At 37.2% G+C, this 16449-nt stretch overlaps 1 protein-coding gene across 4 annotated transcripts in view; it reads left to right on the plus strand.

Moving 5' to 3' along the window:
- Nucleotides 1-16449, plus strand: part of igdcc4 (immunoglobulin superfamily, DCC subclass, member 4) — a 62610-nt gene that overhangs the window by 7318 nt on the left and 38843 nt on the right. For 3 of the 4 annotated variants that reach the window (XM_014021941.1, XM_014021942.1, XM_014021943.1), the window contains exon 2: nucleotides 10724-11026. In XM_014021941.1, coding sequence (XP_013877395.1) covers nucleotides 10724-11026 — 303 coding nt within the window. Of the gene's footprint in view, nucleotides 1-10723; nucleotides 11027-16449 lie in introns of those variants that run through there. The other variant, XM_014021944.1, reaches the window with a different exon arrangement.

The following is a 16449-nucleotide window of genomic DNA, read 5'->3' on the forward strand; positions in this document are numbered from 1 at the left end:
TCTCAAATTTATCTCATTAAAATCTCAAATTTATCTCATGTTATTCTCTTTAATTCTCATTCAAAACAACCAAGACATAACTGAGATCAGATGAGATTTGCTCTGTTTACAGTATCCCACTTCTCAATTGCTCAAATAATTATCCCAACTCAACCTCAGTGATATCTTGTCTCGTTTTAGCTTAACTCTTGGGACCCTTAGGAGAAGTTACTCAGAATCTTTATTTTCCCCAAGGGGCAATTTGTTGCAGCCAGTAGACGTAAAAAMCAACAAAAACAAAACAAAAAAAAAACATTCATGCACAAATACACATAAATCACAGATGTTCATTAATAAATTGAAACAAATGATCACAGAATGATATGAAAATGAGAAGCTCAAACTGATCTCAAARGACAAGATTGAACCACAGACGAACAACACACTTTTTGCTAAGTGAAGTTTAGTATACCACTTTGGTGAGTTTTGCCTCTGTTTTTGCCCGTGTGTGTGTTTTTTGTAAAAACATCAGCATGGCTTCACTTTCTTACTTAACTAACTAGCCTGCAGTCATYTCCTCTCCTCCTCTTCTTGGTTTGTCAGAGCCTAGTTACACAATAGGTGGTTGTGTGAATGAGAAAAGTGTTATTTGTTGAGTTGCAGTGTGTTCGGTGTGCTCCAGTGGTACACAATATTCTAGGGTTCCAATTCAAAGCTGCTCTTTAAATAGTAGATCACTTATATTTTCCACACAAAAAAAACACACCTTGATGAAGGTCTTTAATAATCATTTGCACTTTTATACTTATACACCCTCGTGTTCTCATTCAAACACAGTATGTTATTCAAAGATCACAGCACAACCCTTATTATCTGATGAAAAAATGTATTCAGTGAGAATCCTGCTGTGACTATAAAATGTGAACCTTCATCTGCATAAATTAAATAGTGTCATATGGCAGTCTTATTTGTCATCTTGACATTATGTGAGCTGTTCGACCCTGAAAGTAGCAAGCAAGCATTTTAATGCACACTTTGATCACACTTGAATTTGGCATTGGAAGAAAAACATGTTTTTTTTATGTCCAACTTATGTTTTGTCTCTTGGTCTTTTAAGTGTGTGCAGTCTTTTTTTTAATAACCATTTATAACAAGATTCAAGTTTGTGTGTTATTGTCACCAGCTACTTCCTGTAGGCTGAATGCGCTTTTATTTGTAAATAAACATAAGTAAGCAAGTAAGTGAAAATTATTTATATGGTACTTTTCATGGATACAATATCACATGCTTTAAGGTATAATCCTATAAACATCTATACACACAAATATAACAAGAAGATACAGCATTATAATAGCAGAACACATTTTGTAAGCACGTGTTCCTGTGTAACAGTCAGGTCAGCTTTTTTGTTGGCTTTGGTGACTCATGGAAGTTCATATGGTACTTTACATGGTCAGGTGGAGGTCCCACATGCAACAGAGCGCGCTTGTGATTGGAGGAGGCTTAAAATGCACATTGAGCAYGAGGTTTGAGATACAATCTTTACAWTTCAGTTACCTGTCTTTATCCCTTGTTCTTGGCTCGTGTTTGGATAACATCCCCAGGTTTATTTTCTTTACTATTAGTGAAGAAGTKTWGAGCCCTTTTTTCAGTGCAGACAAACATGTTTGAACATCATTATTTCATGGAAAAACTGGCCTTTTGATTCCACATCTGACACACTATAATGCAAGACCTGTAAGCTCAAGGGCAGTTGCAGGAAAAAAAGAAGTCTTACTCATTACTTTAGAACCCATTTAATGCAAATAATTATTTGATTACTCATTCAGTCTTTTTAGAAAAAAATATTATATTCATTGTTTTTCTTTGATGTCTGTGACAGTAAATTGAACACGTCCAGCCGTCTCAGTCGTTGAGTCCTTGGGCAAGACACTTCACCCACCTTGCCTACTGATGGTGGTCAGAGGGTCCGGTGGCGCCGATGCATGGCAGCCCCACCTCTGTCAGTGTGCCCCAGGGCAGCTGTGGCTGCAGTGTAGTTTGCCATCATCAGTGTGTGAATGAGAGTGTGAATGGGTGAATGTCTGTTAGTGTAAAGCGCTTTGGGGTCCGGAGGGACTTGAAAAGCRCTCTATAAGTTCAGTACCATTTACCTTTTTTACCATGTTTTGCTTTTTATGCTAATGTGACCAAGTCTTGACTATAAACATTTATTTTGCTGCAAAGCAGTAAATAATTGAATGTACTCGCCAAATTTTTTTTGTCTGTTTGTCATCTGCTGTCAGATGTGAAGTCAATAGTAAGGCTTTAAGTAAGTCTCTTTGTCTGATGAAGTTAGAAATGAAATTGCATCAGCTATTCATTATTAAAGGCATGTTTTATGTAATTTGTTCATCCAGATTTTTTTTTATTTAAAAGTTATTCTTGAGAGGTTTTACAATAACAGATTTTTCTTTTTTTATTTCTTGCGTGTATGTGATATGTAACTACATGGTAAATAGATAGTGTTTGGTTATTGGTAATAAATACAGTTGTATTTGATAAACTGATTTAAAAATGCCCAAGAAAAGGCAGTGAATAACCTAAACCGATGCAATGTATGACTAAACCTTCATAAAATTGTTGATTCATTATGTAAGCCTCTGTTCGGTAAAATGACGTGTATCATGAGTTGGTGTGAGAAAAACTCTGGTGCATCAATGTGGGAAGATGCACAGCTGGAGTGGCTAACAACAGCTGTTAGAGAGACTTCCTGCTTCATCTTGGCTTCTTGGACCTCTCTGGCATTCTTTAAGTATCAGACGTTTTTAATTTGCCACCCAAGTGATCTCAAGATTTTCTTTTCCCTTTGGAGGCGTGTTTCAAAACCATGCCTACATTTATGTAGGTATTTGTCTAGAAAAAAAAAAAAAGAATATCTGATGATCACACAAGGCAAAAAGTGAAAATGTATAACAGGTTGACAAGATTCTAAAACCACTGCAAAACAGTCGCAACAATTACACATCCTCCACCACTGTAGAATCTGTTGTTCCATTTTCAGGGTTTTGCTAGGGTTTTACCATTACGAACTTGAAATATTGTTTATCTGTTTTATTTCTTTAAAAGTTTACATATGTCAGTATATAGCGTTTTTGTTTTGCTTGCAAATATCACTTACAAAAATCACCCTGTCTGTGTAAAACAACATTTTCTACCTGTCACTTTTGCGCTTTTTGAAAAACTTTGAAAGTCCTTCAGCATGCCTGGCAAAATACTGCTCAAGGTCACTTTATAATATGGCCAGCAGGTCTGGCTCTCTGTAATATTTAGAAAAACATACAAAATATGAGCAAGTGAGAGGTGACCCAAGGCTTTCGCAGAGCAGTGTATTTTTATTGAAACATCCAAATACCCAAAGCAATGTTCAAAATGAGATCAAAAATGTACAAAATATTTAGACAGTAGTAAGATTCATTTGTCCCTGTGCCTCTGTTTTTTTCTTAAGCAGAGATCTCCCCTTGTACACTGAAATCTGAGAGACTCTGTTTCCCCACCGGGTTTATTGCTGACTGCTTGCTTAGATTATCACAATTCTGGCATGAGCAAATTGATTTATTCACACAGGGGGGTGGAGTTCTTGRCTACAAGCATGCATAAATAAGGTGCATGCATGTGATTTTATTTTTTATTCAGTGATATAAGGTAATTGAATTAGAAAAAAAAATGTAATAATCAGAACTTGGTCAGTTAGCAGCAACTCAGGTTTTTCAGACATTCATGTTCAGTAGTGTGCTAACATCAGGACAAATCAAATTAATTATCTAATGCTGCATAGTCAATTTAGCAGGTGTACAAACCAATCTGTTTTTCACTGCTTATATCACTCTGGACTTCTCTGATTGCTCTGCTCCATGTGTCTGCTGTCATGTTTGGCTGCTTTCTTTCAGTTGAATTTTAAAGCTGGTTTAATCTTAGCTGCACTAGTGTGATCATTTATTACATCCTGAAATGCCTTTTCTAAAATAAACTCTTAATCCAGAATGGAGGATGAGATTGTTAGATGGATTGGTGTGGCTTCTCGGACTGTGTGCCGGTCTGATGTGGTGAAGATTGAGGTGGAAGGCAAAGCTCTCTTTTTATCAATCAGACTATGTTCTTACCTGCGGTCGAGAAGTTTGGGTAGTGACCGAAATAATTGTCGTACGGCACAGAAAAAGGACTCAAATTCAAGACTCAATGCAGTCTAGGGCTGGACGGTATGACCTCAAATTCATATCACGATATAAATTGAACCCCTTCACGGTAACGGTATATATYGCGGTAGAGAATTTTCATAAAAAGTTAAGATAATGTAATTTTTTGAGCATTTTTTTGCAGAAAACTGTAATCTTAATTAAACCCAACATTTTTGCTTTAATGTCTGCCTACTATACAATGAGCTTCTCCCTGCTGAATTTATCAGCTGCTGCTCTGCTGCGCACTCATCATCATCATCATCATCAAAGCGGAAGCCGACTTTACATTAGCAAGATGGATTTATGACTGAACGGATGTCCATGTCTTTTTTTTAATCATCTCTGTGGGTAACAATACATAAAAAACAATTTTTTTCTCTGACAAYTGGGTGTGAAAAACTACAGTTGTTAAAGCGCTCTGCATGACGTGCAGCGAGAGGAGAGGAGAGGAGAGGAGAGGAAAGGAAAGGAGAGGGAGGAGGAAAAGATCCAGCGACACGACGTAACTTTTCCTACAGCGGGAGGGGGATATTTTGAGGATTTGTCCTCTCTATACGTGTTTTAAAACACTAGAATTTCTTCATTATGTTTTGAACTCCTGCTCAGTTGTCTCTGCGCTCGGAGCCCTGTTGACACAGGTGCGTTGATGTAATGACGATAGGACGATTGAGTATAAATTTCTACCGTAGGCCAACTTCATATCGTTTCTACCATCTACCGCATATACCGTGCAGCCCTAATGCAGTCACACAAAATCTTTAAGCCTTTTATTTGGTCCAGGGTCGATACACAAAGTCGCAGTCCAGGCTAAGGTATCCAAAACAGAAGCGAGTTCAAAATACAAGCTGGGTCAAGCTAACTGGAATACAAAGTAGAATAAAGGCTGGAAACGCTTAACATTAAGGATGAAGACGAACTGGCAAAGGGGAGCTGCATGGGGTGAGGTAAAAATGAACAAAGGAAGACATGTCACACGGGGTATGAGATTAGGGTGTGGCAGTGGTGATTAGAAGGAATCTCAGGAAGGAGCCAGTTGAGGTAGTTCGGGCAACTGGTAAGGATGACTCCTGGACGCCTCCCTAGGGAGGTGTTTCAGGTATGTCTGACTGAGAAGAGATTCGGGGGAAGACCCAGGAAAACCTGGTGAGACTGTGTCTCTCGAATGGCCTGGGAACATCTCCCAAAACCACTGAAAGAAGTCGCTGTCTGGGCCTTCCTGCTTTCCCAGTGACCCAACTCCAGATAAAGCAGAAGATGGATGGATGGATGGATGGATGGATGGATGGATGGATGGATGGATGGATGGATGGATGGATGGATGGATGGATGGATCTCTTCATCCATGTATTGCCAAACATTTAATCTTTGATCTTTTTCCAGCAAACATAGAAGTCTCAATAATCTGTTGACTAACTTGCAATGACTTTACATTGTGCACACGTATTTACTTTATGACCATATGACCATACTTTACTGTAGTTCTTTCACTTAAGAACCTCAACCTTTCCAGTCCTTGGAAAGTTTGCAGGAATTGTTGGAATCAGTTAGCTTAGCTACAGGCAGCCCAATGAGATTACGTTTTTTTTTTATATTATTCATGTATAGATTGTTTCATTGTATCTGCATTATTGTGAACTACTGTCCTCCACATGGAKTAAGTTATAAACTTCTTTTACTTTGGTCAAGTGGACCGCTCAGCAGTGTGCTTTGCTTTTTTAGCAGACCCCAACTGTATAGACAAAAGTCCAAATGACCAATTCACCAATCATCTATTCTTCACCTCATTGTTTTGTCATGAGATGCTGACAGTGACTGTGTAGGGAGTTAAATACATTTCTACGTCAGTGTTTGGTGATGGTGGATGTGRCTGCATGTGTGCATGCTTTGATAGATAGAAAACTAGGGCATGTCAGAGTTTATGGTACAAATGTGGGTGTTATATTTCTAAACAACATCAGTGATGCTTGAAATAGGTGACACTGCGCACCTTCTCCCATAAACAATGTYAGATCCTAGACATATATCAAAATGCCTCTGTATTTTTTAAGGCTGGATAGCAATGCTTAGTTTTATTTTGATGTGATTTTTGTTTGTTTTTGCATTAGTTAAAATGTATTTAGTTTTTATCATGACATCTTGGATCAATACATCATCTCACCCATCTTTTATCAAGTAAAATTAYTGGCAGTAAGCTGGGAAATGGCAGCAAACATTGTAATGACTTAATGAGACCTGATTACTTCGAATGGAAGTGAGGAAGCAAGATACTGTATAGATGATCCGTGTGTGTTTACACATGAGTGTTTGTGTTCATGTTTGACTGTTTTACACGTTTGTTTTTGAATGACTTTTTGATGCATGTGTGTCTTAAGTGTGTTCACAGTGCTTTGTTTCCACCGCAGATGTGTGTTGCATTTGTTAAAGTGCTTTTCAGCTGCTTCAATCAGCATTACTCTTCATCAGGAGGTGATGGTGGGAGATCAGGCTTCATTTAATCAAGAAGAAAAAAATCCATCTCCCATTAACTTAATTAATCCAATGACAGAGAAAGACAAGCTGAAAGAAACCTGCCTCTGTGCATGCGTATGGGTGCAAGAATGTTATTCTGTGAGAGGAGCACACTCTAATGAAGGTTTGTATATATATATATATATATATATATATATATACAGTATATACACACACAACTGAGCAGGGTTCTCAAACTTTCAAGCATTATTATACAGTCAATTATGTTTGTGGTCAACTTGTATTTTSACAGAAAAAAATGAAAGATTTACAAATAATATTATTACCAAACCTTCTACCCAACAAAACTGACTTGTTATTTTTCACTGAGAGTCTTTAATCGGACATCTACTGAGCGGATATATACGTACATATATTTACAAGATGTTGAGTCTTCTGTTAGTAAAGTTGTATTAGAGGTCATCATGCTCATAGTTTGTGTCTTTTAGTTTGCACCAATGAGGGATTTGACCAACTATCACTATCAGGACAATTTGTGCCTGATAGCTGTTCACCCTTGGTCATTTCCACTGGATGCAGTTGTCTGTTAATGTATGACCAGAGCAATGTTTACAAGTCCTGCTCCTCTGGGCAGAGTGCCATGCAGGCTTTAGAAGCCAACTTCAGCACACCTGCTTTAAATTGATATAGTTTCTGAATTTATGCAGAACTCAATAACAAACTAATAAGGTTATTGTTTTTGTTTTTAAATCAGTTTTTTTGACAAGGACATGTTTTTTTTACAAATGCAGAAGTGGAAATTGAGGGCCAGGACTGGAAAACACACTTGATGACAAAGTAATGATTTTGATTTTCAAGCATTTCCATTTGGATGTTTAAATGTCTCAGATTTCATCATAGTAATCTAACATGATTCAAGCACTTCAAGAGATAATCAAAACTTTCTGTGAAAAGGTTTTAAAACATTATTATTTCACGTGTTGTGGACACCAGCAATAGATAATAGTTAGCCTGAGAAAATCCACAATAAAATGAATTGTTGCTTTCTTAAAAGAACTCTCATAAAATGTATTGTAATTCTGTTTTATAAACCTTAGTTTTTCATTACATGGTAGTTATTATAGAGATCTATGGTTATTTGCTAGTGCAAACAGAAGTAGCTGCAGCTAGTTGTAGCTTGTCTGATGTAGAAGTATATTTATGTCAAAAGAAACCAAAACAATATAATTTAAATTTGTATTGTGAAGTTTATAAAATACCACATCCATGAACTGCTGCAAAACATTTGAGATTAAAGTTGATTTAGAATAGCAAAAATCTACTCTGGTCTTGACCTTGCTTTGACCAGCTGTTAGCTCATTGATTGTCRGAAAAAGGCTAAACAGTTTTTTCAAAGTGTTATCATTTAAAGAGCTAACTACAAAAGGCAAGWCATAAATTGTTCACAACCTGTTCACAGAGTCCCACTTCTAAGGATCTGACTTTTTAACATGTCAGAAAACAGGTTTATTCAGCATCTCACCATAAAGTAAGCATGTATTTAATTAGCACATCAATGTAAATGCAATGCTATTTTTCACATCACTCAGAATATACAGCTAATCAATAAATAGTCAAAATGATCCTATAAAATCACAAAGTCTGGTGAACTTATAGCCATTTAATTAATGTGATGAGACAATATGGTGGTTGTCCCATAACACAGTTTATGTGGGGACATCGTTATATGTTTTACATCTGTAGCTTCTTCACCACACCTATTAAGTTTATTCATTCATTTAAATGAGGTGTGCTGTCGTCCTTTTACCTTTATAATCATGTTCACATTTCCATTATATGTTAATTCACCATATTGTGAGTCATGCTTTTGAAATCATATTCTTATCTTGCACACTTTGAACCAYTGAATTTGTCGATTATTTGATGGACAAGTTCTTCATTCACTGACAACTCCGTTCCTCCTGCTGTTTTCTCATGAACAATTTACAAAATTAATGTTCTCCTTCAAGCAGTAGTTTGTCTCAGTTTTTCTTACAAGCTGAAATCTCAAACATCAAATCAGTTTGGACTTATTGTGTACCTGACAAGATAGCTTGATCAAAGTCTATTTCCTAAAAATGAGCATGATACAATATATTATCTGTCTGTCAAACACTAGATTGGATTTATTTATTGCCAGTTTAATGATAAATTCATCATTGAACATTGGTCTGCTATTTATATTTGAAAGCTTGGATGTGTTGAAGATTAGATGAAGTTAAATATTTTTTACATAAAGGTTAAATGGGAGCTTCAATAATATCTTTCCCCTAAATGTTATTTTTAAAACTATATAAACTATATCTTTACAATATAATGTTTTCCACAAACAAGTGCACTTTTTTTTCTTTGATGGTCAACAATCACAATCCAAACCATTTATTGTCACTTTAAAAGCATTCGGCAGAAATGGCCACTGAGTTTCAGAGTGCTGCTCATAAATCAGCCCTTGGGTTTGTCAGTATTTGAGTTTAGGCTATTTGGACTCTTTCAACAACAAAAAAAGAAACATTAAGCACCCTTACTTGACATTTTGCTCTTTCCTGGTGGCACTAAAATGCCACCTGCCAAGTAAATATTAAATGTAAAAATGTTTTCTGTACAACATGAGACAACATACTCTAAAGCGCACCATGTCAGCAAAGTACCTTGAAGACATTTTGTTAAAAAAAGAAAATCATTAAATCATGAAATCTAACAAGAGAGCGTCATGGCTGGGGAGTGTAAAAAACTGCAGAGACAAATACATGAATTACAATAATTCAATAAACCCAGAAATGAAGTGTTTCCAGGGATTTCTTTTCAATACATTTGTCTTTCTGAGGTGTTTTCAGAATAACCTTCTTTAGAAATAGTCAGTACAAGCATTTTTGAGAAAAGAAAATGAATGTATGAAAGAACTGAAGCATTTGTTTAATGTGTTGAAGTTGCTGAGGAGAATTCATTTCTCTAAAATACACACACTGAAATGCTTTTTAAGCTTTTATTAAGTTCTGTTTTCAATGTTTTATAATTTATTTTCCAATATACAATCATAAGCAAAATTCCACTTAAATGGCCACTTATAATAAAACTTTTTTTCATTCTCTTTGCTAAAACAAAGCACTAATGTATAATGCATAAAGACCCTTCATGCTAAAAGTATTAACTAATCATCATTTCCAGACTAATTCACAGTCTATTGGAGTAATACAACAGAACTGCCCAAAATAGGTAAAAAAATAACTTATTAACACCACAAGAGTCTCTAACAGAACAAAGTGTTATTTCTTTGGCTTTTGAAAAAACAAAATTGCAAATTTTTACTTTTTTATGAAMAAATTAAAAAAACATTAACAATTTAGCGGAGATACGGGTCTTTGAACATGACAATAAAATCAACAGCTGTCCAAGTGTATGTGTGGTATAACACATACCACACAAGAGATTGAATATAAAATACATTTATAATTTGAAATGTCATTGAGGTAGCAATTGTAAATCACATAGCAAAGCAATCAGTCAGCCATGAATACATAAAAAAACCTTGGAAGAACCATCTTTGACGGCATGTTATGCAGAGCTTATCTTGCAGCAGCTCATTRTCTCCTCATGTTGCACCGATTTCATTTTCAGACCTCCTCGGCTCCCTCCTCCACTGAGGAAGGTCTGCTTTCTGCCTCCAGAACTCAATGAGGCACTATAGTCATCGGTGCTGCCAACAGTATTGACTCTGCTGAAGTTCAGCTTTGAAAAGACAAATTGGCAAATGATGAGACTGAGAAGGCATACAGAAATAACAGTATGATTAATTGCCAAAATGTATGAAAGAGTAAAAAAAGGTTGATTAATGACAGGAAAAGTATTATTTATTCAGTTGGACTATGGTGGTGTTCACAGAGTAAAATTAGGTTTTTTTAATGGGTTGCTACAAAATGTAAGATTTTGAAATAAAAAAAATAACTTAAACTGTCCTTGATTGTTGGTACAAAGCACAACTGACACTTTTTTATTTTCCTTGTTTGTTTTTTTCTGCACAGAAAAGCCTGTTTCAGTGGAGCTGAGCTGTGGTGCTGGGCCTAGCCATGTAGTTTTGGAGCCCGGTTTGCCCCTTTTGCTGGACTGCAACCTGGGGACCAGCGACACACCCTTCAATGTTACCTGGTTCAAGGATGGCCAGTCGCTGCCACTGGAGGAGATCAATTACCTGCAGTATTTGTCCAATGGATCCCTCCTCCTGCTACCCACCTCTTCAGACCAGAAATTGGAGGGGAGTTATAGCTGTGTGAGCGCCAGCACCCACGGAGCACTGACCAGCMGGACTGTGAACTTGCAGCTAGCAAGTAGGTGCAAACAAATCATGTCCGATTTTTGTTTCTAACCAAATTGTAGCAGCAAAACATTAACCCAAACTTACAAATGTATTTGCTTCTCTGCATTTTGCATATTACTGACAAAAAGAAGATGAAATCCTACATCAGCGTACCTGAAAATATTTAGAAAAATTGCTGTTATCTGAAAGTAGATAAATTGGATGTGAAGAACTCTTTTATTCACTCTAAGTTTGATACTATTTACTTTACTTTGCAACATTGTTCTGCCTGGCTAAGTTAACTAGAAGTTGCCACCAAATTTAAATGCCTTACTAAAAAATAAATACTTCTTGAGGGAAAGGATATCCCTTCACTGCCTTGCATTCTTTTTAATCAAAGCTCTCATGTGATCTCGCAGCTCTTCCAGTGTTTGTTGGAAATAAACTGTTACATCAAAATTAAATCAATATCTATGGTGTTATACCCATTTTTGATTTCTATTAAAGTGCAAGTTAGGAGAGAGAAAGACAACTAACTGTCTGACAGACTCATCATCTCACTTTACACCTGCAGAAACTGATACACATTTTTACAAGAATCAAATAGCCCTACATGGTAATACTGAGCAATTTAAAACAACAACAGTAGTTTATATTCTCTTATTAAGAAAACACTTCTGTGCTTGCTGTGTGATTCATAACTATATACATTTTAATGGCCGCTCACGCATTTTCAGAGTTGTGAGTAGCTGGTACTTGTCTCTAGCAGGTGAGAGGCAGGATACATCCTGGATAGATCCCTAGTCCATCACAGGGATGATCCACAAGTCATGTTGAGATATTACAGTGACTGTATAGCTACAGTATTGTACCCTTCAACATAGTTCTAACCTTTAAATAAATTATTTAACCCTCAACCAACTGTTTAAACTTGCAGCAACCAGTGATTTGTTTCTACAAAGCCTTTGGACAACACATCAACTATAAAACATGAGCTTTGAATGCTAGCTTCATAAAAGAAGACAAATGTAATACATTCATAACACATTTTGGTTTGTTGGTTGTATCTAAAGTTCCTTGCTTAAATTTTCTTCCATGTGATGTAAAGGTTTACAAGTATCTAGGGATCAGGTGCACATTTAAAAAAAACACTGTTTTGAATAAAGAAGAAGAGTGGCTGGAAATGAGTTAAAGCTAACAGGTAAGTGGTGGTGGTATGATATGGCTGAAGACAGGTTATAGTTTATTGCACCAGAAAGACCTCTTTCTCCCACACTTTTTAGTGCTGGTCTTTATTTAGTCATTACCTTTGTGTAAGATGAGACACTATTCTCTGTGGATGCCCCTTCTTTTGTCAGCTGCCACATGCTTATTTATGAGCAGCTCTTGACTGAGGGACAAAAAGCACTAAACGAAAGAGGGGTGGGGTGTTAGATGAATGGTGGGAAACTGGAAAAACTGCAAAGTTTGTGATGGTGAAAGTTGGAATTTCCAAAACCATCGAGACTGGCATTCACTGTGAGTGTGTGTGTACCTGTGTTTTTGTTTCTAGTATAAATACCTACCTTGTCATGACCAGGGGAACAAAGACCCCAATGGTAGTACATGTCAGTGGGATTTGCCTGGATAAATAACGGTAAAATAAAATAAAAATAAATAAAAATTTGGGGTTAGTGGTTAGGTTTAGGACTAATTTAGCCTGGCCCTTGCCTTCCTACGCAGCTCCGCTCAATTGCAGTTTCCCTTCACTGCTCCGTCTGGGACTTCTCCCATTGACAAGGATTTTGCTGGCAGATTTTTAGCCAGGCCAGTCAGAGAAGAGAATGTCAATTTTCTGTGCAGTTGTAGTTTATTTTACCTAGGCCAATCAGCAAACAGAAGGAGGAGTTTTGAACGACGGCGATTTTCTGCGCAGTGTCTGCTAGTTAKTTTAGCATACGGCAGTGGAGGAAGTGAATGAAGCCAGTCCGTGTTGATAAGGCTTCYAAATTAAAATCAATTTATCTGACAAAGCAGTAGCTRCAAATGTAGATGCAAATGAAATTATCAAAAAGAAGCATATTCATAAACATTTCCATGTGGACAGCAGATGATGTCGAGAGGGCACCTAGTTTCTTACTGTAGTCTCTTCCAAAAACTTGAAAGATGCACTAAGATGCTTTCTGGCCAAATTTGGTGTGATACAGTTAGGTTCATATATATTTTGACACTGACACAAATTTTGTCTTTTTACCTGTTTACTGAAACATATTCAAGTTATAGTTATATAATGTATATAATATATAATGATCCAAAGCATACCACATCATCTGTAAAACATAGCAGAGCAGTGTGATGGCTTGGGCATGCATGGCTGCCAGTGGCACTGGGTCACTAGTGTTTATTGATGATGTGACACAGGACAGAAGCAGCCCAATGAATTCTGAGGTATTCAGAGACAAACTGTGTRCTCAGATCCAGCCAAATGAAGCCAAACTGATTGTTCTGTGTTTCATACTACAGATGGACAGTGACCCAAAACATAAAGCCAAAGCAAACCAGGAGTTTATTAAAGCGAAGAAGTGGAATATTCTTGAATGGCCAAGTCAGTCACATGGTCTCAACCCAATTGAGCATTTCACTTGTTRAAGACTAAAYCTCAGACAGAAAGGCCCACAAACAAACAGTAACTGAAAACCGCCACAGTGAAGGCCTGGCAGAGCATTAAAAAGGAGGAAACAGTGTCTGGTGATGTCCATGAGTTCAAGACTTCAGGCAGTCATTGTCAACAAAGGGTTTTCAACCAAGTACTAGAAATGAACATTTTATTTACAATTGTTTAATCTGTCCAGTTACTTTTGAGCCTCTGAAATGAAGGGATTTTGTTTAAAAGATGCTTTAGTTCCTCACATTTTTATGCAATCATTTTGTTCAACCTACTGAATTAAAGCTGAAAGTCTGAACTTCAACTTCATCTGAATTGTTTTGTTAAAATTCATTGTGGTAATGTCTAGAACCAAAATTAGAAAAATGTTGTCTCTGTCCAAATATACAGTATATGGACGTAATTGTATGTTGAAGCATGGAGGTGGGACAGGGGTTTCAGGTCAACATGCTGCTAAGGGATGTAGTAACAGCACTTTAAGAGATTGACTRTAGGTACTTTCACAAAGGAGTTCAAAGAAATTACTGCAAAGATCAGTCCAACTTCAATTCAGTCCGACTTCAACCCCCCCCCTGACCGTTCATAAATCACTCATCTAGTTGGCCACCTCCCACATAGATGTGAGCTTTTAGAACTAAAAGAAGCTTTACAGAATCACATCAAGAAGAGGCATGGGTGTCTGTTTTTACCTACTTGGCGACGTCTAAGAGGTGAACATGGGGTTGACTTCAGCCCTTCTCAGCTCGGTCCTTTAAGAAATCGAACTAAGATGGCTAGGACTWGTCTCAGTTCCAGCTTAAAGTGTTTTGTGAAAGATCTATAAGTAAAAGCAAGCCTGGTTCATATCTCAGTGTGAAATAACAATGACAGACGGTCTGTGACTAGCCAACATTATGTGTGTAGCAGCACATCAACACCACTGTGTTATACTCCATGCCTCTTTTGCTTTCATGAAGCCATCTTCATTTATGAATGTGTACAACTTTGTGGGATGTGGGTGGCTTGATTGGTGATTTATATTTACTTAAAGCGTGGCTTATCTTGGCAGCTATATAGTAAAACTATTGGTGAAAGAAGAGTGTTCACAAGCAGGAAACACATCTGTGAAAACAGAAAAGCCACCAGCCTCACTTTCTGTATCACGATTTATGTAAGACGCAATCGTTCGAGAGGCAGAGAAACATTTGAGAAAACTGGTTCTTTCCCTCAAAATGCTAATTGTATTAATGAGTTTTCTCTATTTCTAGTGTGTAGCTCATTTGCTTCTGAGAGAATTGACAAAAACAGTCAACAGTACTTTTTATAATTTGAAAAAAAATGTTGGTTGGTAACTGTCACAGTACAGATGAATGTCAGAATTTCTTAATTCTTGAGCTGTTGCAAATCACTTATATTTTTGAAGTCAAATTCACCTGTTCAAATGTATCATAAAAAGTTTCACTTTTTTATTGGACATGGCAGAACGTCTCCATTAATYGGAAATAAAGGGCATTTCTGCACATGTGCCAAAACTGATGGAGCTGCGAGTTTTTATCTGTTTAGGTTGGAGGGTTGCTTGATGAGCTTTCACAATCACAGCCTCAGAGCTGGGCAGCAAAGAGGTCACGGGTGGAATTATCTGCTTGCACAAGGGGAGGGGAAAAATGCTGCAATCTGATAGCTGTGGGGCTAAAGAGTGGGGCACATAAAGAGGGACAGACAAAGACAGAGAGGGAGAGTCTGGGGTAAAGTCAAAACAGGCCAGAAACAGAAAAAAAGCTATATAATAAGGAGGTAAAGAGAAGGGAAAAATTAAAATTTCTATTAATTGCATTGGAGGTTTAAATTTTATTTAGTTAAGTGTGTAAACAGATGCCTGAAAACCTTTCTTAACACAGAAATACCTTGTTGCTAGGAAACAATTGGGCATATTTTTCGTCTCATGTGTCTTGGAGCATGACCTTTAGCTGGAACTGCTACAATAAAAAAATACTCTGTGTGTCATCACAACCTCAGAACTGTCATCTTTTCAATGACTGAGAGGGTGATCGTCATGTTTCCGGTGGGACTTGCCATGGAATTTCATCATGAGCCATGGGAAAAGACTAATATGATTATGCTATGAAAGAGCAGAGGTGGGGGGTGCTGCCAGTCACCATTGTCCTATCGCAGCATGGGCAAAGTGCCTTTTTTCGAACTCTCCCCGTCTCCCTCTTCTTTCATTTACATTTGCTACTGTGCACTTCAGTTATCAGCTGTCATTCACCCCCCACGTGCACACACCTGCAGAAAAGATGCACATGGTGATCCTGTAATGTAAACATGAGTCGATGAGTCTATAAGCATCTAGGGAAGCACTCAACCTATCACTGAGGTTAAAAGTACAGTAGCTCTGTAGACCAACACTACAGTTCACACGTGCTCACACTCACCCACACTCATTCAGTATCCTGTCAGGTGTTGGGACACATCGTATTCAACCTCTGGGAGTTTGGGTATCACACTGTGGAAGGTGTGGAAGTAAGGGTTAATCATAAATGCCCCCCGGGAAGCTTGCTGTGCAGGCTTTATCGTGAATGAATTGAATCTTACTCACAGAGTTTGAATGCAGCTTTAGTGGGATAGAAGTTGAAAAAAAATAGTTTTGATTCCAAAAACAGGAAAAGTTGTTAGCATCAGATTCTTCTCTCTAAGTATTTTAAAGTCTGATCMCATAGGGCATTTTCACTTGTTTGTAACTTGAAGAAAAAAAGTAGGTTACTTGTTTTCCACTTTTATTCTGAGTGAAATACCCAACTTCTATGTTTAAGCTGATGAACTAACAATAATAC

Source organism: Austrofundulus limnaeus, unplaced genomic scaffold (assembly GCF_001266775.1).
Source record: "Austrofundulus limnaeus strain Quisiro unplaced genomic scaffold, Austrofundulus_limnaeus-1.0 Scaffold311, whole genome shotgun sequence".
Taxonomy (NCBI): domain Eukaryota; kingdom Metazoa; phylum Chordata; class Actinopteri; order Cyprinodontiformes; family Rivulidae; genus Austrofundulus; species Austrofundulus limnaeus.